General features: G+C 39.1%; 1 protein-coding gene across 8 annotated transcripts in view; it reads left to right on the top strand.

The window, feature by feature from the left end:
* MTRF1 (mitochondrial translation release factor 1) overlaps positions 1-19,777 on the top strand; it is a 28,095-nt gene extending 8,318 nt beyond the window's left edge. For 7 of the 8 annotated variants that reach the window (XM_081046086.1, XM_081046083.1, XM_081046084.1 and 4 more), the window contains 5 exons: positions 3,075-3,247; positions 7,738-7,855; positions 9,633-9,769; positions 12,899-12,997; positions 17,018-19,777. In XM_081046086.1, the coding sequence (XP_080902212.1) occupies positions 3,075-3,247; positions 7,738-7,855; positions 9,633-9,769; positions 12,899-12,997; positions 17,018-17,131 (641 nt within the window). In that variant the 3' untranslated portion in view covers positions 17,132-19,777. The remainder of the gene's footprint in view (positions 1-3,074; positions 3,248-7,737; positions 7,856-9,632; positions 9,770-12,898; positions 12,998-17,017) is intronic. The other variant, XR_013993202.1, reaches the window with a different exon arrangement.
* The last annotated feature ends 4,699 nt before the right edge of the window (positions 19,778-24,476 follow it).

Genomic DNA, 24,476 nt, shown 5'->3' with positions numbered 1-24,476 from the left:
CTCAGGTCCGTCTCACAGTGGACCCAGTGGATCCCTGCACGCATCATGAGGTTGTGTTCCCTGTTCTGGGATGCGTCCTTAGAGCAGATATATTCAGTAGCTGGTAGAATCCCCACATTGGTTCCTTAACCTGTGGAGTGAGGACTGTTATGGTGGGAAAGGCGAAGTGGAAGCCACCAGCATTGCGTCTATCTGGGAAAAAAACAGTAAACCAAAGCAATACTGCATTCCCGGGGGATTGCTGAGATCAGTGCCACCATCAAGGACTTGAAAGATGCAGGGGTGGCGGTTCCCACCACATGTCCATTCAGCTCGCCGTTTGGGCCCGTGCAGGTAATGACAGTGGATAATTGTAAACTTAACCAGGTGGTGACTCCAAGTGCAGCTGCTCTACTAGGTGTGGATTCGTTGCTTGAGCAAGTTCACACGCCCTGGTACCTGGTAGGTAGCTGTTGATCTGGCAAATGCTTTTTGCTCCATACCTGTCGATAAGGACCACCAGAAGCCGTTTGCTTCCGGCTTCAAGGCCAACTATACTCCTTCGCTGCCCCATCTCAGAGGTATGTGGACTCCCCAGCCCTACATCGTAAGTTAAGTTTGGAGGGAGCTTCACCCCCTTGCCCTTCCACAAGATACCATATTGGTCCAGGAGAGACGATGGCATAGTTCTAGTTACTAAGGATACTGGTTGACCCCTGTGTCGTCAGCACTGCTAAATGCACTGAGTACTTCAGTTATTCCTCACAACAACCTCTGTAGCCTAGGATGAATTCCAGGCCGTGTCCTATCTTACCTATGCCGTGACGCACCACTCACATACTCTCCAATGCGAATGGCGCCCCCTTCAGGTGGGCAGTGCTGTAGCCCAGGTTATATGTTACCATCGTTTACAAATAAGGAAACAACAGTGCGGACATGTTAAGTAACTTGCCTGTGGACGTACAGCTAGGAAGAGGAGGAGCTTGAATTTGAACCCAAGCAGACTAAAGTTGGTTCTATTAATCTATAAAGTCGCAGCCTTCTCCTTTTCACCTCACATAAATTCAAATATTTGCATTCAACATGAAGTAAAGGGGACAGGGAAATCATTTTAAAAGTACCCGATCAGTGGGTTTCATTGCAGGAGAGGACCCCAGAGCTGAGGGATTTGCAAGTCTTTTTCAATGGATAGTAAGCATGCCTGTCCATTGCGCTAGAAGGACACACTAGCTCTCTCTTCCAAGGCTGTGAGCAAGTTTGTCTTTTTCTGTGCAGGGAGATATTATCTCCAAAGCTATTCACTCTACAAACACCCTTAAAAAGGTTCTGGAACAAAAGGGGTTTTGCAAGATGTGCAGAAACACAAGAGACCCATGGAGAAATGTCTCCCAACATCAGAATGAACTCATGAGAAATTTCCTATCTCTGTCCACTAAAAAGGCCTGGAAACTGACCAACCCAGAAGCAGTGAACATCCATAGCCCTAAATTGTGGTCTTAAAATACTACTTTCTGAAAGGAACCAGAACTTTTTAGAGATAGGGCTGATTCTGGGGCAAGAAGTGGTCGAGGTAATCCCCAAACATCTTGTTACACCATCACAAGAGGCTTGTCAAAGGAACTCAGAAATTCACACGAAGAGGCTAGTGCTGGCCAAAGATGGGCCACGTTGAGCTTCAGTAATAATTGCAATTGATTTAAACACTCTGGATATATTCTATTTCTTGAGTTCATAGTGATATTTTTAAAAATAATCATCTTCAGAGGATTAAAAGCACCCTAATTCATTGTATTGCAAAAAAAAAAGAAAGAAAGAAAGACAGAAATTGATGTACTATTGTGGTAAAACTGGTAAAGGACCAGAACCAAGCATTTATCTTGCCTTTCCTATATAACTGAATCACTGGATAATCAAATAGTCGACAAAGGGAAATGTTTCTTTATAAATGTAATTGAACTAATTTAAAGTGAGAAAGAAATGCTAGAATTAGACTATCACCATTTTACAACCCTGTGATTCATTAGGCATCAAAGGCTGTCGAGACCATAGAAGGACAAGTGGACATTATGTGCTCCCGTAGTCTTCCCAGGGAGCTCGGGCTGGTGTCTGATCCAGCCGGTGTCTGCATCCAGCTGCCAAATTGCAGCCAATATAGAGGGCAGCAGAACAGGTTGAGCTGTGCCAAGAGTATACAGTTGGCAGAACCAGGCTGTGGGAAATTCTGCCCAGGTTCTTCAATGGATGATTTGTAGGAAACGAAAGAGATAGGTGATGAACCTATAGATTAAGTGATTTAAAAGACATATCAAACTTTAAATGCATGAGACTGAACTGTAGTGCCTAGGATAGCATATTTAGGCAATGAAATTATAATAAAGGAATAAAATAAAGCATGATAGTTCCTCATGGGAAAGGGAGGAGATTGCAACTGGAAAACGGCCTACGGGAGGGCTTTTGGGGTGACTGACAAAGTGCTTACTGCTCTTGTGGTCAATAAACCGTACATTTGATTCATGTGGGGTTTTTATGCCTATATTACTGTATAATAAAAATAATTTTTGAAACAATTTCAATAAGAACAAGCTAGCCTAGCCATTAAGATTTTTTCGTGATAATCTTCCCACTCCACAGATAAGCAAGAGCTAAATTTCAATAACTTCTTGAAAGCTTGGGAGGATTTATAGTTATTATTCATTATCAAATTATTATGTTACTGAACATTCTTTTATATATGGCATTGTGTTAGCCTAAGATTGCATACTTTAGCTCAGAGCAGAAAACATCCCAGTATTCTTTTTTTCTAATAGTATTTTTATAAAAGTAAAACTTGTTCATTATAGAAAATTGGGAACAAAGTATAAAAAGAAAAATTTTAAAAATCTGTTATTCTATTCCCCAGAGATAACCATAAATAACATTTTGGTATGTTTCCTTTTATAAATACATTTACGTTGGGAAAACACAGTTTTGTACCTACTTTATGTTCTCGTCTCGGGTTCCGTACTTACATTCAGGCCTTAGATTAAGGGCATTTAAGATCTTGATCCCTTTCAAAGTGAAATTCATTATTATTTCTGGATATTTTGTTTCCCTAGGAGGGCTCCATCATGCAGCTGCCCGAATTTCCGGTGACAGTGTCTACAAGCATTTGAAGTACGAAGGTGGGATTCACCGAGTTCAGCGAATCCCTGAGGTGGGCCTGTCGTCCAGGATGCAGCGGATTCATACGGGAACCATGTCGGTCATTGTCCTTCCTCAGCCAGATGAGGTAACCACCAGGGAGCCCTGGGAAATCACTCGTGTAAATGCATCCTTGGCTGAAAAGACTTAGTAGCTTCTCCGAAAACCTGTGATTTTCAGGGTTGCAGATTGAACTTTACAGTCTCTATTGGGAAACCCTTGACACTTCCCCAGTAAACTTGCCCTGCTTATCCCTGACTTTTTGTTTTGTTTTGTTTTGTTGTAAATAGAAGTCACTTCATAAAACAGAATCCATAAAGCTGTTTAAATGTTGCCTAGGTTATGTCTGAAGAAAACAATGAATTCCACAGTTAGTATTTTGAGGTCAGTGATAAGCTGTTGGTGGCGTCTATATCTTATTAGTTGAATAAGCCATATTCCCATGTTTTTTGTTTTCCTAACTTTTAAAAAAATTTAATTAAACATATACAGAGTTGAAAGAATACCACACTGAAAACTTTTATAACTTTCACTTGGAGTCAACAATTGTTTATATTTTACCACATTTGCTTTATTCCTGTGTATGTGCGTGTGTGTGTGTGTGCATGCGTGTGTGTATTTTAATGAAGTATAAAGGATATAGCGGACACTATAAGACTTTAACCACTCCCAAATCTTCATCTTACATCTCTTAAGAATAGGTCATTCTCCTACATAAACACAATACCATTATCTGTGAAAATCAGTTGTAATTCTGTCACATTACTGTCTAGGAAAAACTATGTATTCTGTCTACTCATGGAATACTTGTGTGCTCCAGACGTGTGGGGCTTTTTGACTCCACCAAGCAATTCACCAGTTCTCTGCAGACACTAAGTGGGTGTTCTACAATTTAATTACATTCTGGTGCTGTCTCCCTGGAGCTAGCATTAGATCTCACAGGCTAAGGACCCTGTCCCACAAGACTGCCTCCCTCCCCACTTCAGGGGCTAATAGCAAGCCCAGGTGGTTATCTGTGCTTTTGACCAACTGCCTGTAAATTGGAGGTTTGATCATTTGCTAGAGTGGTTCACAGAGCTCAGGAAAACAGTTTACCTACTAGATACAAGTTTATTACAAAGACTACAACTCGGGAATAGCCAGGTGGAAGAGATGCCGAGTGCAAAGTACAAGTATGTGGGATGGAGTGCTGAGCTTCCCTCCCTCTCCACACATGCCATCTTCCCAGCACCTCCACATGCTCACCAACCTGGAACCTCTAAACCCTGTACTTTTGGGATTTTCATGTAGGCTTCCATATGGAGTCACGATTGATTAAATCATTGACCATGGGGATTCAACCTTCTAGCCCTCCAGGTTGGGGGGCTAGAACTGAAAGTTCCACCCCTCTAATCACATGATTGCCACCCCTGTCAATCAGTCCCCATCCTGTGGTTATCTGGGGGCTTTCCAAAAATTACATGATTAACATGAACTCAGGTGTGGTTGAAAGGAGCTTGTAACGAATAACAAAAGACACCTATATCACCCTTTTCACTTTGGAAATTCCATGGTTTTTAGGAGTTCTGTGTCAGGAACTGGACAAAGACCAACTATATATTTCTTACTATAAATCACAGTGTCACAATTGTTTAATGTCTAGTCCATTTTATAGTTTCCTCAGTCATCTTAAAAGTATTTTTATAGCTATTTTTTTAACCAGGATCCCATTGAGTTGCACACGTTACAATTAGTTTTTAATTTCTGGAACAGTTTCCCAATCTCTTGTTGTTGTTTTTTTCCCCTTAATAACACTGATTTTTTGAAGAGTCTAAACCTTTTGTCTTGTAGCATGTCCCACATTTTGAATTCAGCTGATTGTTTCCTCATGGTACTCTTTACTTGTTCCTTTATCTCCTGTATTATATTGAAAGTTATAGCTAAATGTTCCATTCTATTCAGGTTACATGTTTTGAGCAAGAATACCATATAAGTATCATCATATTCATGTTGAATCTTATCAGAAGGCGCATATCAGATTGTCCCACTTTTAGTGAGCATTCGTTTGAACATTTAGTTAAGATGGTGACCACAAAAATATCTCCATTTTAAAAGTGTGTTTTGCCCTTTGCAATTACTAAATAATCTCTAGGGTGCATACATCCTATTCCCAACTACTTTTCTTCCATGGTTTTAACATCGTCTTTCCCTGAATCAGTTCTTTAGTTTGGGGTAGCAAGATGGTGATTTTCTAATTCAATCATTCCTTCTACATTTATTAACTGGCATTCTTTTCTGTAAAGAACTCTCCTCCCTACTGCCTTTTCTCCTTCTTCCTTCTTGCTTTCTTTCTCTTTTATTTTACCTCATTATAAACTTATATATTGAGTTTCAGATATTGACCTCATTATGGATTTATGGATTTGTTTTTTAAATTCAGTGAGTTATAATAATTGTTTCTGATATTCAAATTGTCCCAGATTAAGTGAGTATTAGCCTTTGTAGGATAGCCCTTTTGAAATGACGCCGTCAGCCTCTGAGTGTGTACTTGCTTCCTGGTATAATTAGATCTAAGGCTCAACGTATACGCTCCTGCCTAGACTTGGGGTCAGACCTGGTTCTTTTTAATGAGGAATGGACCCAGAAATCAAGATCTGGGTACTAGGTGTGCCCATTATTATTAAAGTATGCTTAAATCTAGACTTTTCAGTGGAGAGAGCTAGGCAATACATATAATTTTAAATCACTGGTTCATATTAATATTATCAATTCAAATATAACATTATAGGGAATTTTTCCCCCTCGCCTTGAATTTTCTACTGGGTTGGTGCAAAAGTAATTGTGGTTTAAAAGGTTAAAAATAATTTCAAAAACCACAATTACTTTTGCACCAACCTAACACTTATTTATGTCTCTTTCTATTTAGAGTAAAAAATCTTGTTTCTTAATCACTTTAATATGTTTACTTTTTGCTTTATTATATTATATATGTGCATACAGAGGGTGCCAAACAAATGGATACACATTTTAAGAAAAGAAAAAACTATTAAAATTGTAATACTCAATATATACCAATAACAAAAGATCAATACAAGTCATGTTTGACTTCTGCAATTACAAGAGGGGCTCAAAGTGGTTATCATCAGCATAATTTTAATACAGTTTTTCCTTTCTTAAAATGTGTGTACATTTTTGGGGGGACCCTTTGTATGTATACACATATATGTACATATGTAGTTATGCACACACACACACATACACACACACACATAGTTTTCTAAGGCTGCCATAACAAACTACAACAAAGTTAGTGGCTTAAAACAACAAAAACTCATTTATCTCACAGTTCTAGACACCAGAAGTTCAAAATCAAGGTGTTGGCAGGGCCATGCTCCTTCTGAAGTGTCTATGGGGAGTCCTCCCCAGCCTCTTCCAGCTGCTGGTGTCTCCAGGAGTTCCTTGGCTTGAAGCTGTACAGCTCCAATCTCAGCCTCTGAATTCCCATGTTCCCCTCTTCTCTCTCCTCTAGGTGTCTCTTAGAGGGACACTTTTAATTCAATTTAGGGCCTATTGGAATACGCCAGGATTATCTCATCTTAACTCAATTACTTGTGCAAAGACCCTTTCTCCAAATAAGGTTTCAGTGGTTAGACCATGAACATATTTTTTGGGGTGCCTCCATTCAGCCCACTAATAACACACACACACACACACACACACACACACACACACACACAGGCAATTCTCATTATTCACAGTAGTTATATGTTCTGTAAAGTCTCAGCAGACACTGATTTAGAGAATACTAAACCATTTCTCCTAGGACAAATATAGATGTATTTATATGTCCCACACAGATTACAATCTAACAACAGCCCATCCTAGTAGATTCTGTTTTCTGTATTTTACAAAAGAGAAAAGTGTTAGGTGACTTGCCTGAGGCCGCCTCCCTAATAGGTGTCAGGTTTGGGATTCAAACTGTCCAGCTGGCCCCAGAGCCAGCCCTTCTTGTGCTACACTGTGCTGCCCCTTCCTGTCTACGTCCTCTGACCATGTTGTATAATAACAAGAACGTAGCGTGTCACCTTGTTTGACCTCACCTGGGAGTCATACCTGACTCCCAGGAGAGCTCTGCCATGGAGAGCAACCAGAATGCTTTGCTGCACTGCGCATGTCTAGACGTGACTGAAAGTGCTGCAACAATTGATTTTGTGGAACCAATACATTTTAGCAAGTAGGTAAATTTGCAAATACAGAATCAAGGAATAACACGAATCAACTTTTTATATACATGCAGACATACATATTTTCTATCCAGTGTAGCTTTGTGAGATGATGGGTGATGAAACTCGCAAGGCTGCAGAACTTAGTGACCTTGTAGCATCGTAAGTCAGTGTCATTGTAGTAACAGTCTCTACAACTGTAGTAACAGTTTGTGGTTCCTTCTTTGGTTCAAGTTATTTCACCTGTTAGTGTAATTAAGACTCATGACACTCATGACACAAAGCAGTACAGTTTATTTGAAAAATCTTGGAATAAATTTCGTGTTAGCGTATTTGTTGAGTGTAGAATTTACTTACGTTACACTTTCCGTTCTAGGTAGACGTGAGAGTCGACCCCAAGGATTTGCGAATAGATACATTTCGAGCCAAAGGAGCAGGAGGACAGCATGTTAATACAACTGATAGTGCTGTCAGGCTTGTCCATGTCCCCACCGGTAAGCCAGCCCCTCTGGAAATTCTTTTCACACCTTATAAAACGCTTCAGCATTTAAAAGGACTCTCAGTTGTCCTACATCTTTCAGAAGCTCTACGAAATGAAATTAGCCCCTTTCAACAGGGCTGATGCTTTGTGATGACACGTGACAGAGACTCCATTATTCTGCTCCAGCCTCACGAGCTGCTCCCCTGGCCACCAACAGTTAAGGAATTCCCTTCATTTCTATTTTGGAGTAGAGCTTCCTGTTTCTTGGATCCCATCTCATCTCTCTTAGTTTACTCCCTCATTTTAGTGAAGGTCATCTTTAAGTGACTTCCTGAGAAAAGATGGATGAGACATAAATATTTCGGGACTTTGTAGATCTGAAAATAGCTTTATTCTAACCTCACACTTCATTGATCATGAACATTTGTTGGAAATCATTTCCACTTGGCACGTGTAAGACTTTTGGCATTCATTGTACAAGTATTTTATTGCTTTTAACTTGGAGACTCATGCCCTTCTGTTCTGAAATATTTTCTTCAACAATTTCTTACTATTTTCTTTGTTCTTCCTTGAATTTTTGGTAGATATTAGTCGTCTTGGATTTATTGTTTAATTTTCTTCTTTTTTTTCCTCTCACATTGTTACTTTGGGTTGTGAGCTCTTTTTTTCCAGCACTTTTACTGGATTTTAAAAATGTGTTCTTTTTTAAAATCTTCAAGAGCTCTTTATTATTCTTTCGGGTGGTGAAAACATAAGGATACCAGGTTCAAGACAACTCCAGGCAAATGCCTGGGAGATGGAAGCAAGTTAGTGCCCCAGCCCAAGCACACGGCTGCAGTAAAGCAGAATAAGTAAGTTGAAAGTAATAGAGGTGAAACGAGGTGCCCTACTAAAAGTATCAGCAGGTCTAGATTGTATCTTATTTAGATAGGGTGAAAACCTAGTTTGCAGAGTAGAATTTCATAGGCATTTTTTTAAATCTCCAGCAAATTAGTTTCTATGATATCAGTGCAGTTGGCCTAGACGAATAGGGGTTTGGGGTTTGGGGTTTTTGTGGTTCAGAAAAAAACAACCTTGCACCTCTGTACCCAGGGTCTGGATTGGACACAGACCTTCATAGTGGTAGCTGCAAAGTTAAGGACAGAGGCCTGAAGTGGCAAACCCCCCAAATCCACTTGGCTAACCAAAATGTGCGGTTAAGTGTGTGATTAGCTGGGTTCAGAACCAAGACATCTGAGAAGTAGTCACACTTCCTTTGAAAGAGTTCAAGTAGTTTCTTTTCATTGTTTTCTATATATAAAGTTGTTTCTCAAACAACAGCTCTGTGTGCATTTGTGATGAGAAGGGGAAAGGCTGGCTTCTGGAGTAGGACAGAGAACAGAGCAGCACACGGGATGACAGTGGCTTGCTCTTTGTTGAGCTGTGAAAGGATTGCCATGAACTGGGATGGAGAGGCAGAGCTCTGGGCACGAGAGTTCGTCCACTGGTCTGCAGATGTTGCTGCTTCCAGTCTTCCCACCTGAAATATCTCATTCAGATACCAGGACCCAAATGGCCATGTACCACTATTCCCATCATAACGTAGGTATAGTTCTTGAAGTAGGCTAAATCTAAAATGTATTGAAGCCTTTGTGATCTTTTCCTGATTAACCTTTCCGCCTTTAAAATGTTCCTCAGTTCTAGCTCTCTTCTTTCCCCCAGTGTTACTGAAAAATATAATTGACACCTCAATTCTACTTTACTTTCTCTTGTGAAGGCTAGTTTACCTCTGATCCCTGTTATTTTTTCAGGGCTTGTAGTGGAATGCCAACAAGAACGATCACAGATAAAAAATAAAGAAATAGCTTTGCGTGTGTTGAGAGCTAGACTCTACCAGCAAACTATTGAGAAAGACAAGTGCCAACAACAGAGTGTTAGAAAACTGCAGGTAAGATTTATTGGGTTTAATAATTTGATACATCTGTACAAAAAGTCATCATGTTATGTAGAAAATGTAGTTTTCTTCTTGACCAGATTGAAATACCTTAGAGCATAAGGAAACATGCTCATTTTTAAATAAGCAATAACTTTTAAATGCATTTAAACTGAAGGATTGTGGCTAAAATGGGACATGCCACCTTGCAAATAAGTAGGTGACATATGCATGAACCAAAAATTATTTCCCAGTTGTTTCTCTCCAGTTATATCATAACTGTTTTGAGAGAAAATTGGTATAAAAGATTTTTTTAGGTTTGAAAACCTATGCTTTTATTATAACGATATATGAGATCAAAGATAAGCGGCATTGCAAAAAACTGGTGACATCGATTGCTACTGATGGAGTCTGGGGACAAGGAGTACAAGACTTAGTGTTCGTTACACACCCTTTTGTACTTTTTGAATTTTCTGCTGCATACATGTACGGTATTTATTCAAATGTACACCTAGATAAGTTCTAAGCAAAATGAATGAATGTCATAGTTATAGAAAAGTATTATATGATTTTAAATTCTAAGAAGAGCCGTTTGTCTTTGAGAGAGGTTAGAAGAGGAAGTGGAACCCAGAAGTAACTGTGCTTTAGTGTTATTTGAAGATAGGCATGCCACAGTAAATTTGGAAGATTTTTGTGGCCTTTGTAGGATAATCAATCGCATAAAACGAAACATTATTCTTGGGCCAGCCCGGTGGCTCAGGCAGTTAGAGCTCCATGCTCCTAACTCCGAAGGCTGCCGGTTCGATTCCCACATGGGCCAGTGGGCTCTCAACCACAAGGTTGCCAGTTCAATTCCTCGACTCCTGCAAGGGATGGTGGGGAGCGCCCCCTGCAACTAAAATTGAACACGGCACCTTGAGCTGAGCTGCAGCTGAGCTCCCAGATGGCTCAGTTGGTTGGAGCGCATCCTTTCAACCATAAGGTTGCCAGTTCGATTCCCACAAGGGATGGTGGGCTCTGCCCCTTGCAACTAGAAAACGGCAACTGGATCTGGAGCTGAGCTGCGCCCTCCACAACTAAGACTGAAAGGACAACAACTTGAAACTGAACGGCACCCTCCACAACTAAGATTGAAAGGACAACAACTTGACTTGGAAAAAAGTCCTGGAAGTACACACTGTTCCCCAATAAAATCCTGTTCTCCTTCCCCAATAAAATCTTTAAAAAAAGAAAGAAAGAAAGAAACGTTTTTTTCCCATAGATGTCCCAGTCTTTTCACAATTTTGCCCTTCTCGTTTCTCTTATCCACATTCTAACTTGAATAGACAGTGAAATAGACAGTAACAGTGACAGGATAGAACATCTTAATCTTCGGATTGTGGTAATCCTAGATTGTGACATAGCACCAGTGTATCCATTTGCACATAGGAAGCTCAGTTACAACTGACCATTACTTCTTAGCAAATAAATAATGACATAAATACTAGGAACTCCACCACATTTGATTTAATAAAAGACATTGCCATTTGACATTGTGGCACCAGATGTTTCACACCGTAATTTTTAAAATAAAAATTTATTTTACTTTAGAGATTGACCTTACATAAACTGTATGTGTGTCTCTTCTTCCGTAGTCTGGTTTGAGAGGCCAGAAAAGACCTCCATGCTTCCCAATTAACTTGTCCATCTGTGTGAAACTTCTTAGTAGGTATTTCTAATGCATAGAGGTTTTTCTTCAGTTAATATGTACAGTAGCTTTTATGTGGAAGGCATTATGCCAGGTTGTCCGACCTGGCTCCACTTACCCCCTACAGGGCTTTGTAGATGCCTAGGCAACCCCCCCCACCTCCCCAGAGACCCATGCACTTGATCTGGGTGGGGTCCCTGGGGTTGATATGGTGCTTTGGCATAGTAGTTTCCAAACTTGGCTAGTTACAGAATGAGTGGCCTGGGGAATGTTTTAAAAATCCATAATTCTGGGTTCAGTATATCTAAGGTTGGGCTTTGGAATCTTTAATTTTAAAAAAGTCTCCTGGTGATCAGCCAGATTTACGAGTTTAGTCTTGCATTGTTTGTTTTAGAAAATAAGTTACAGAAATGTCTCTTTTAGTCGTAAAAAAGTGGAAGGGAGTAGGAGAGGGTGTTGTGTATCATATGCTGGGGAGCTAGGGGAGATGAGCAGACTAAGAATACAAATAATCATAGCATAAGGTAAACCAGGGTGTGCTGTGCAAAAGATTCCACGTGCATGCAGTTCCAAAGGAGGAAGGTAACGTATTCAATTGTTGAGACCAGGACAGGCAGAGATGGGAGGAGAGTGCTAGGGAACGGCATCTCTTGAGATGATGTTTTCGCAGAGTTCACAGGCATACATGCTAATGACACGGTATAATCAGTGGCATTACAGAGGTTCACATCATTTCTAGAAATAGCACTGGGAAAGTTGGCCACATTATGAAGTGCCTTAAATGCTGAAAATTGAGTTGTATCTGCTTAGTAAATAAGGAACCAAAGAAGAAAGCAATTTATGATCAAACTATGCTTAAGGAACAGTAAGCAGGGCAACACAATATAAGCAGAGAAATGGAAAATTTAATCAGGAGATTTTACAAGAACGTAGATGAAAGGAATGAGCCATTGAATAATAGATAGTAGAAATGGAAAGGGCAGGATAGAATAACAGACTCTTAAAACCATTGGAAGTGGGCAGTTAGAGAATGGGATGAATTGAAGGTGGTTTCAGTGTCCATATCAAATCCTGGCAAATAGTAAGCTCCCGTGAAATGTTTGTTAAATTTCAGGCTGTCAGAGTTTTCTACTTGGATCAAAGGGAACATTGTGGTGTCATTCATAGAAACTAGGAGGAAGAACTGATCAGGGTGGAAAGATAATGCGGTTTTATGTATCTGGAGTTTGAAGTACCAAAGAAGCATAAATTCTTATTCCATAACTGAGCTTTAGTAGTTTGGCATAGTAGTTTCAAACATAAAGTTCTGCCCATTCTTGTTCTTTGTCACTTTGTATATATGACGTTAGGAAATATTTAAAATGTTACAATAGAAAAGTCATTTTCACGTACTTTTTCCATTATAATAAAGGTAATGGTGAAGTTAAAAACATGAATTGCTTTTTGTTCCGGCACAGGTGGGAACAAGAGCCCAGTCGGAGAGAATTCGGACATACAACTTCACCCAGGATAGAGTCACAGACCACAGGATAGCTTATGAAGTGCGTGATATTAAGGTAATATCTCTGAGGACGCTTCAGGTACCTTTGATTTTTGAAGAACATGTGGTCACTTTCTAGCGAGTAATGTCTAAAATATTGCCAAGTAACTTAAAATCATTAAGCCAGTTTATGTTAGTACCCTAAAATTGACATTTTTATTAGTTTGCTTGTAAGAAACATGGCCTCATTTGCCAGTTTGAAACAGTTATCTTTTAAATTCCAAATTCTTGTTACTATATTAATGTATTTTCAATATAGTCTTGCTCTGCTTAACCATGGGGACATGTTGTGAGAAACACGTCGTTAGGCGATTTCATCATTCGCTCACACAAACCTAGGTGGTACAGCCCACTACAGCCCTCGTAACATGGTACAGCCTGTGGCGCCTGGGCGACAGGCTGTACATGTTACTGTATAAAACCACACGAGATTACATCGGGCACAAGAGAATATGATACGATCAAGAGAGGCAGTACACACGAGATGTATGAGGCTGCCGTGTAACACGGCATACCCTTTTACAGCAAACATTTTTAAAATAAGTATAAAGGGTACACTCAAGTAATGATAAGAAGTATAGTATAGTAAATACGTAAATCAGTAATAGCCATTTATTATCATCATCAAGCATTATGTACTGTACAGTACAGTGCAGTAGGTTAACAAACATCACCACAAACACATATGTAACTTGTGCTATGACCTTATGACGGCTATGATATGATGTCACTAGGTGATAGGAATTTTTCAGCTCCATTATAATCTTAAGGGACCGCTGTCGTATCTGCGGACTGAAACGTTGTTAAGCAGCACGTAACTTCATACATATATACACATGTGTCGGTTTCTATTTGTGTATAACACATTACCATGAACTTAGTGGCTTAAAGTAATACCTATTTATATCTCATGGTTACTGTAGGTCAGGAATCCAGGCATGACAGAGCTGAGTTCGCTACCCCAGGTCTCACAGGTCTCAAGGTGTGGGCCAGGCTGCATGCCTTTCTAGAGCTGGGAGTTCTCTTCTGAACTCATGTGGTTGTTGGCAGAATTCCATTTCCTTGAGCTATAGGCACGAGGCTCCCATTTTCTTGCTGTCCATCGGCTGGACGTTGTTTTCAGCTCTTAAAGAATGACTGTAGTTTTCTGCTGTATGGCCTCCTCCAGAGGCCCTTTCTCACTTTGAATCTCTTGCAGGAATGGCTCAGGCCTTCTAAAGAGCTCACCTGCGTAGGTCAGACCCACATGGATAACATTCCTTTTAATTAACTCAGAGCCAACCGAGTAGTGATCCGGTCACTGGAGTGATATTCCGTCACAGTCACAGCTTCTGCCTGCATTTAAGGGAGGGAGTTATGCCAGGCGTGTGCACCAGGGGGCATCTTAGATTCTGCCACTGCAGCAGCATGTATCCATTAGATTGAGGCGTGACCCTTATGTTCTTGGGGGAAAGACCCTGTCAGTTTGCTTTGAAGGTCAACTTAACTAAATCCCATCTAGCCAGGACCACTGATATTAATACATTAAGGACACAGGACAGAAACATTTCCCTTTGCTTCCACTGAGGGGGAACGTGAACTGGTTCCCATAAAGGACTATGGAAAAGGCAGGAGGCAGATTTTGTTCTTTTCCTCGGTGCCATGGGATGCCTACAGCTTCTTTCACTTGATTCCATCCCATTCGACATTCAAAATTAAAGTCCCAGTTTTACAAGGGAGATGTCTGTGTTAATGTGTTCAGAAATGTCTGTGCCCCTTATGCCAGCCACTTCCTGAGTCTGCTCAGCAGCTAAGGCTGGCTGTCTTGCTGTCACTAGGTGATAGGAATTTGTAACACAATTGCCCTGTCAAGAAGGAGAAAACATTTGCTAACTTCCCTTTCCTCAGGAAACAGACAGTAACTAGCAAACATGTTTGGCCATATTGTTCTAATTACACCATAATATTTCAGTTGTTTTTCTAGTAGAGGTGATGGTTTTCCATGAGACAGCGACATTCTTACAACCAGGAAGTAATATTTTTTAGAAGGGCGCATAGGTACTTACTATAGTATTCTGTCATGACCCAAAGGCAGGTTGACTGGCTTGTATAGTTATAAAATCTGACTTTGGCCTAAATACTAGCATGTTATTGCTAACAAAACCAGCATGCTAGACTCAGAAATGATAAGGAAAATCATACTGGTATGCTCTAATAATCACCAACTATTGAAAAGAACGGAAACGTTTCATATTAGTTAAAGGGAAACATGGGAAAATGGTATGAAAAAATATTATAATACAACATTAAAATCTGTATGCAGGACAGTAAAGCGACTAATTTAGGAACTGAATAGTAACAAGAGTTGTAGATGAGGTAAGAAAAGTGACAAGGGCTTTAACCCCAGGGCAACTGCTATAGGACAGAACGGAAGAAGTGGAGCGGAAAGAACACGGATGTCTTTGGAACTCTGCCCTCTCCTTGTTATTCTAGACTCAACCTTCTCCCTGCACCATCCACATAGTTCATGGTAGAACTGACACGTTCTTAAATGATTATGATCCTGACCCAAGACAGTAATTGATTTTGGGGGGCGGGGGACGGAGAAAGTCCAAATAAGTCCCAGCCAATGAGTTGCTTCCCAGAATTTTTAAACTGGAAACAAAAAAGGCCATTCTTGGGCCGGCCCGGTGGCTCAGGCGGTTGGAGCTCCATGCTCCTAACTCCAAAGGCTGCTGATTCGATTCCCACATGGGCCATTGGGCTCTCAACCACAATGTTGCCGGTTCAACTCCTCGAGTCCCACAAGGGATGGTGGGTTCTGCCCCCTGCAATTAAGATTGAATACGGCACCTTGAGCTGAGCTGCCTCCCGGATGACATGGTTGGAGTGCAGGCTCTCAACCACAAGGTTGCTGGTTCAACTCCCTCAAGGGATAGTGGACTGCGCCCCCTGCAACTAGCAATGGCAACTGGACATGGAGCTGAGATGCGCCCTCCACAACTAAGACTGAAAGGACAACAACTTGAAGCTGAACGGCACCCTCCACAACTAAGATTGAATGGACAACAACTTGACTTGGGAAAAAAAAAAAAGTCCTGGAAGTACACACTGATCCCCAATAAAGTCCTGTTCCCCTTCCCCAATAAAAGAAAAAAATCTTAAAAAAAAAAGACAAACAAATAAAGAAACAAAAACTCTTAGACACAGACAATAGTTTAGTGGCTACCAGAGGGTAAAGGAAGGGGTATAGATGAGGGTAAGGGGTCAACTATATGGTGATGGAAGGAGAATCGATTCTGGGTGGTGAACACAAAATGTGATATACAGATGATGTATTATAGAATTGTACACTTGAAAGCTTTGTAACCTTATTAATCATTGTCACCCAATAAACTTTTTAAAAAAAAGTAATTTAAATTTGGAGGGTTGGCATGAGAAGAGTGAGCTGGAATGTTCCGGGGAGGTCCAGAGAATTGGGCAACGCAGAGAATATCAAGGAGCAGTCCTCACATTATCCTGGCAGCAGGATGCCTCAGGCATTGAGGCATTTTAGTCTTTTTTGCCTTTGTGAAATAACGTGACATGAGTGAAAAGGGTGGAATTTTCAGGACAAGAATAAAAAGCCTTATTTTTTTCTAGGGTACAAGAGGAGAACGGATTCAGCAAACATATCCTCTCAATGATGGTCTGAGAACTTAGAACTGTGTTGTCAGAAAAGCAAATGAATTTGAAAGAGAGGGAGGTGGTACATTTCAAAAGTTGATTCAGACCTGTTTCATTTTCTCTAGAGTTAAAAGATCCAAATCCTACAAGATTGATTTTTAAACAAAATGCTAATTTAAACAACTTAAGATAGAGTATAATTCCATTTACTCTTGGATTCACTTTTTACGTAAAAAGTTAATGGGATCCTCCCAAGCTAGCAGTTGTAGATTAGTCATCCTTTGTTGCTTTCAAATAATGATTGTAAAGAAAGGAAATAAATATACACTTAATTCTTTACTTTGTTTCTTCTTTATATCTAGTAATCAGATTTCCATAACTCTTTTGCCAGGAATTTTTATGTGGGGAGAAGTGCCTGGATCAGCTAATTCAGAGACTGCTTCAATCAGCAGATGAAGAAGCCATTATTGAATTTTTGGATGAAAACCTTAAATCAGCAAAATAAATGCTTTATTATTTATTATTACATAAATGAAATGGACCCGTGTCAAGAAGCAGACTGAGGCATGGAAATCTAAGTACAGCTAAAAATATATAGTACTTAGAGACAATGTATTTTTTAATGAATCGAATCACATTTCTTGACCTAAGAGTTTATTTTAGTTTTCCTATAAAGTGCAATCCAACTCTTCAAGTAGAAGACAAGCATGCATCGTTGGAAAGAAAAAAATGTCTTGAGAATTATGTGATGTCTTGAGAATTATGTTCTTTATATACCTTTTTTTAACCATCTATAAATTAAAGACATTTTTCATATGTTATTTCAGAACTTCATATAACATGGTAAACTTTAGTGATAGAAGATTTATAAACTTCTTGTAAGCCCCTATTTAAAGACAAAGTATTGTTAATCATGTTATGGTTAGGGCTTAAACTCTACTTTTAAATAAAAAATAAACTTTGGGAGACTGAGTCAATAAGTGAGCATCTTGAGGACACAGATTGTAGAGTTCTTTGAAAGCAGAATGAATTCTATCCTGTACAAACTATAAACCAGTATTTAAAGTAGACTTTCTGCTTGGCTTCTGTTTCTTACTGTTCTTTGGCTTAATGAGCATCAAAAGACGTTGTGGTAATTTGAATAATTTTCTGTGATTGGTTCTGTGCCGTGATGTATAAAACATTGTCCTTACCTTACAGAGCTTCCAGTTGAGTGAGGGAGCCAAAATATAAATCACCAACTCTAATCCAAAGTACAGGAGTTCCCCCTTATCCAAGGACGATACATTCCAAGACCCCCAGTGGATATCTGAAACCACAGATAGTATCGAATACCTATACAGCAGGTCCTCGAATAACGTCATTTTGGTAAAAGGTCAACGAGAAAAAAAATCATTTCCCAGCCGGGGCCATTGTTTGTGTGGAGTTTGCGCTGTCTCCCATGTGTGCATGGGTTTTCTCTGGGGACTCGGTTTCCTGCCACGTCCCAAAGATGTGCACATGAGGTGAATCGGCGTGTCTAAATTGTTCCAGTCTGAGTATGGGTATGTGTGAGTTTTATCTTCCTTGATGGAAGGATGTCCTGGCCAGGGTCGGTACCGTCTTATTTAATATTTAGAAGTATTTTGGGTTTTTATTTAAAAGTTTGGTGATGTTTTTGTGACCAGAAATATGCTGTAGGAACTTAACTCCTGTTTACATCAATTAGCCTATGGGAAAAATGGTTTTCTCGTATGTCATTTTGCTTAGTCACAGTTTTCAAGAACCTATTGACAATGTTAAGTGAGGACTTACTATATATATTATGGTTCTCCTATACATATATACCTCTGATACAACTTAATTTATAAATTACCCACAGTAAGACATTAACAACAACAGTAATAAAATAGAACAATTATAACAGTATACTACAGTAAAAGGTCTCTCTCTTTTAAAATGTCTTACGGTATTGTATTCGCCCTTCTTCTTGCAGTGATGTGAGATGGTACAATGCCTATGTGATGAGACGAGTGAGGTGAGTGACGTAGGCATTGGGATGTAGCTTTAGGCTACAATAAGGGTCACTTGAACACAAGCACTGAGATGCTTTGACAGCAGATCTGATAACCTGGACAGCTCCCAAAGGTTGGGTGGCGCCTACAGCGTGGAGACCCCACAAGGCTGATTCAATCCTGGACACGACTGAATGGGATGGCTCAAGATTTCATCATACTACTCACAACAGTGGGCAATTTAAAACTTATGAATTGTTTATTTCTGGACTTTTCTATGTAATATTTTCAGACTGCGATTGACAGCTGGTAACTGATACCTTGGGAAATGAAACCACGGATAAAACTACAGTACTTAGTAATTGTTCTCAGGAAGTTTCTTGAGTTAAAAGGAGGGGTTATTATTTTAGACATTCCTCAGAGACAAACTGTGTGCCAGGAGAGACTAGCTAAAATAGAGTTTTAAGACCAGTGGGATTATTTGGAGGTAAAGATGAGAGAGAAATTTTTCCCCAAATTTTTATTTTGAAAAATTGCAAGCACACAAAAGCTTTAAAAATAAGTTTTAAGAAACAATTCAATGAACACTATTCTAGGTTCAACTATTGTTAATATTTTGCCACAATTGTTTTTTTCTGTACACACACACACACACACACACACACACACACACACACAGTGATTTGTAAAAGTTAGTTGCAGACCTCATGACACTACAAAATATTTCAGCATATCGTAAGAATAAGGAATTTTCCTACGAAATTATAACTTCATCATCATACATAATTGTATAAAATAATATAATTATACATTATGATCTAATAGCTGTTACATATTAAAATGTTTGCCATTATCCCCCAAATGCCTTTTATTTATTTATTTTTAGCTGTTTTTTGTCCATCCAGGATCCAACCAACATTCACACATCTTGGTTCTATCTCTTTAGTTTTTGGATGAATCCCTCAGCCTTGTTTCCACATGACGTTGGCCTTTTGAAGAGTCTCGCAAAGTTGTTTGGTAGAATGGCCTACGTTCTGGATTTGCCTGGCTGCTTCCTCGTGCTATTGGTAACATTCATCCATCCCCTCAATGTACTATAAAAGTGAAAATAAGTCTTAATATTAATTCAATTGAGATTAAACACATTTGACAAGACTACTTCATCGGTGATGTGAAATTCATTCTATATCATATCAGGAAGTTCCACTATTAGTGATGCTGAATTTGGTAACTCAAATGTCTCCATTGTAATGATACATGTTTTCCTTAATGATTAGTATGCCATCTGTAGGGTTATACTTTGATATCATATAATCATTTGGTTTCTTGTGCTAGGCAGCTTCTGAGATAACCCCAATAATCCCTGTTCCTGGCATTTATACACTTGTGTAATCTCTCCTTGAACGTGGACTAGATTTATTGATTCTCTTCTAACGAATAGAGTACAATATATTGGGCAGCTCACTCATAGGCATGCTCCAGTTGAGCAAGAGTAGACCCATAAAAACTGGCTGCCAATGACTAAAGGCAGTGTGAGTCATTTTGGATATAGACATAAAGGAATGAATAGTGTGTAGACTATTTAAAAATCAGAGCGAAAAACAATATGATGGAGCCCAGGTTGTAGAGCTGATGGCGCCTGACACACTCTGACCTGAGCTGGTAGGATGGAGAACAGAGGCAGTACTCACGCTCAGATGGGAGAAGATTGTGTGCAGAATCACTGACAAATGCCACCAAAGCCTAAATTCCGGGAAGGTGAATGGGTGCTTTGCTTTCATGGGCATCTTTATGAAGCAAAGTGTGTAAAGATTCTTATAAAGGACAAACAAATGAAATACTTTGTACTTACAGTGATTAGAGTAAACACTGGGATGAATGGGTTCCAGAAAGCAGAGTACTCAAATAAATGGAAACCAATCTGCAGAAACAGGACTTCAAGAAGCCATTATTCAGAAAGGAAGATGAGAGAGGCTGCCCCAGGAAAGATGTCTGATCTACAAAACAAAAATGTTGGAGTCACCCAGAAATAGACGTGGTGGCAGTGCCAGTGAGATACCTAAGCCTCCTCAGAAGAAAAAGGGCCAAGTATTCCCTGATGTTAGATTCATGAACAGAGTTGAAGTTGAAGTTTCTTGAGCTAGAATCAAGATTTGTCAATGATAGAGACTTAATTACCAGGTAAAAAACAGCTCTTTTATCTTTCTGCCAAGAACGTAGATGCCCTTGTAGAGGATTATGCAAATTATGAGATTTTTAGCAAACACAGATAAGTAGTATATGTGTGTTAATGAAGTTGTATCAGGAATAAGAATACTGGAATATAATGTTGGGCATTCAGCTAACTTTATAAATTTGAAAGACCTCTAGTATGCTGAGACCCTTAAAGGTTGTCCCGAGGCACCTTTATCCAGGTGTGTACGGAGCACCAGCCACATCGACTGAAAATTGGAGTCTTGTTGGCCTCTACATGTGGTGAGTCTTAGTTTATGACTAAGCTATCTTCACGATTTCCTGGCAAAGGATTCTGCAACTTGATTTACTGCTAGCAATTATGAAGTGGCTCCTCCTAAAAGGAGATATAATTTACAGTAAATTAAATGCACAGATCTTAAGAGACAGTTCATTGAATTTGACAATTGCATACACCCGTGCAGCCATCAGCCCAATCAAGATGAGAACATTTTTATCACTCCTGAAAGTTTCCTTGGGTTCCTTTGCAGCCAATGCAGAAATCCACCAACCCACACTGGCAACCTTTATTATGATTTTTATTCACCATAGCTTATTTTCACTGTTTTGAAACTCAGCATAGATGGTCATACAGTATGTACTCTTGTGTATCTGGCTTCTTTTGTTCAACAAAATTTTCGAAATTTGTTTACATTATTATGTGCATCAAAGTTTGTTTCTTTTTTATTTCTGACTTGCATTACACTATGAATATACCACAATTAATTTTTTTTCATTCTCCTATTGATGCACATATGTATTTACAGTTTTTGGCTATTATGGATAAGGCTACTGTGAACACTTCGTGGACATATGTTTTAATTTCCCTTGGAAATTGCAGCAAAATTATTGGGCATTTAACATTCAAAAAAACTGCCAAACGGTTTTTTAAAGGGGACATACCAATTTACATTCCCATAATTAATATATGAGAGTTCCAATGGCTCCCTATAATCACCAACATTTGCTCTTATTGATCTTTTTAAGTTTAGCCATTCTATTGGGTGTGCAGTATTTTCTCATTGTGAATTGAATTTTCCTTCATGATGAATGACATTGATGGGCTTTCATGTTTATTGGCCATTGGTTTATATGTATTATGAATATTTTTTGCTAGTCTATGACTTGCCTTTTTATTTTGTTTTCATTGCTTTTTTTTTTTTTTTTTTTTTTACTTTTTTACTTTTTATTTAAGTGTGTTTTTCCAGGACCTGTCAGCTCCAAGTCAAGTAGTTGTTTCAGTCTATTTGTGGAGGTCGCAGCTCACAGTGGCCCACGAGGGAATCGAACCGGCAACTTTGTTAAGAGCACTGCACTCTAACCAACTAAGCTAACCAGCTGCCCCTGTTTTCATTGCTTTTCCTGGACAAAGCTTGTAATCTTGTTGAAATTCATTTTATCAATTTTTTTTCCTTTTTTTTTTTTTAAGGAGGGCTCAGCTCACAGTGGCCCATACGGGGATCAAACTGGCAACCTCGGTGTTATTAGCACCACACTCTAACCAACTGAGCTAACCTGCCACCCCATCAGTTTTTTTTAATGTTAATGTTTTATGTATCCTAAGAAATCTTTGCCTACCTCACAGTCACAGAGATAGTCTCCTATGGTTTCTTCTAGAAGCTTTGTGGTTTTCAATTTTCTGTTTTACATTAAGATCCGTTTCAAATTAATTTTTGTTTATGGTATAAGTTAAGGGTCAAGGTTAATATTTTTTTTTCACATTATGATCCAGTTGTTTCCAACACCACTTGTCTAAAAGAGTTATCTTTCTCCACTGAAGTTCATCGATACCAATGCTGTATTTCTAAAATTTAAAATTCAGTTCCTCATTTTCATTGACCACATTTCAAATTCTCAAGAGCTACAGGTGGCTTCTGGTTATCATATCAGTTGGGCAGATATTAAGTATTTGCACATCGCACAAAGTTCTGTGACAGCACTGCTCTAGACCTTAGGGCACTGTGTCTACTAAATATTTCAGATTCTGTGAAAGATAATATAAACCAAATAACAAAGTATGGACAGATATAAGGAAGTTAAAAATCAATCACTTAAGTTATATGAGGCATGTAGAGTAGTCAAATTCAGAGACAAAGTAGAATAGCGGTTGCCAGGGGTTTAGGAGACGGGGAAAGGAGAGTTACTGTGAATGGATACAAACTTTCAGTTTTGCAATATAAAAACAGTTCTGGAGATGGATGGTGGTGATGGTTGCAAAACAATGTGAATGTACTTAATGCCAAATAAATGTACCCGTATGCTTCCAAATTGCTAAAATGGTAACCTATATGTTATGTATATTTTACCAATATGATTTTTTAAATTGCTGTTTTCCCCAGCTTGTGTTTAGTGCAGATGAGAAAGCAATCAGTGTTACTAATGACTTAATTCTTTCTGGTATATCTGAGGGACACCCAACAGAGGTACAGAGGATACATTGGGGCCCAGAGCCCCACATAATTTAACGTCTATTTCCTGGGGGTATTTCCAGTAGACCCACTTTAGCTAACAGGAAAAGAGAGAAATACAAGTTGAGAGTTATTTTCCTGCTATGTGTTGTCTACATATTCGTGTAATACTAAGCATGTCATTCAGGATGGTGACCCATGGCAAATTAACAGGAGAAGCAGTCTAGTTTTTAAATTAAAGTTCCCAAACTAAAAAAAAATCAAAAGTCTCTAAGCACTTGATTTTGACAATTTAACTAGCAGATAATGTTGATCTATATAGCTATGTCAACGATTTAGTAAAGCATCGACTCTACTACATAAATCTAAGAAACGTCAGGGCACGTATGAATACCGAGCTCTGAGGATCTTTGCTTGTGTACACTACAAGGTCTGTTTATTTAAATATTTTAGTTTAAAACTCTCATTAAAACCTTAATAAAAACAATTCCAGAATTTACAACTGATTTGTGGAAAGGACTTGCCAGCACTCCGCTGTGAAAATAGTCCTTCTACCCGTGAGATGAACTGTTGACTTGATGAGTCAACCCATCCATTTAATGCCTGATTTGCATAATTGAGGCTATCTATAATGGCTGTCCCCTAGGACCTCGTTTTGTCTAAGACATTAATGAACCTGTGGGTGTCGTTTAGTATTGAAACTAAATATTGTAACACACTTCACAACCTTTCAAAAGCAACACTAAAAACGGGAAGTTTTCAGAAATTGCTCATGGTTTCAAATTAGGGGGTGTCTCATTTTTCATAAATTCTACAATAAAAGCTAACAATGACTGAATATGTACTAAGCACAGTGTAAAACAATTATTGTTCTCATCAAATATTTATTGAAACTTCCTATATCCTATGCAATTGTGTACCTCATTCCATCCAAACACAATCCTATGAATACTATTATCCCCATTTTACAAAGAAGAAGTTCTCAGGGAGAAATGACATAATTAATAAATACTGAAACGGGGCTTTTACTTTGTATTTCACAGCCAAAGTTTTAAACCATTAAACCGAGGAGCATTAACGCTCTCTAATTCTATTAGCTGAAGCACTCCGCCCGAAGAAACCTCGCGATATTACTCCTGCTACCACTCCCAACGTGCTAAGCGGCCCACTAGTATTCAGCCTATGAGCATCTGGACTGTCCAGGCACGCCTCGCGG

This window comes from Rhinolophus hipposideros, assembly GCF_964194185.1.
Source record: "Rhinolophus hipposideros genome assembly, chromosome: 4".
NCBI classification, from domain to species: Eukaryota; Metazoa; Chordata; class Mammalia; order Chiroptera; family Rhinolophidae; genus Rhinolophus; species Rhinolophus hipposideros.
This window is presented reverse-complemented; position numbering and strand designations above follow the sequence as displayed.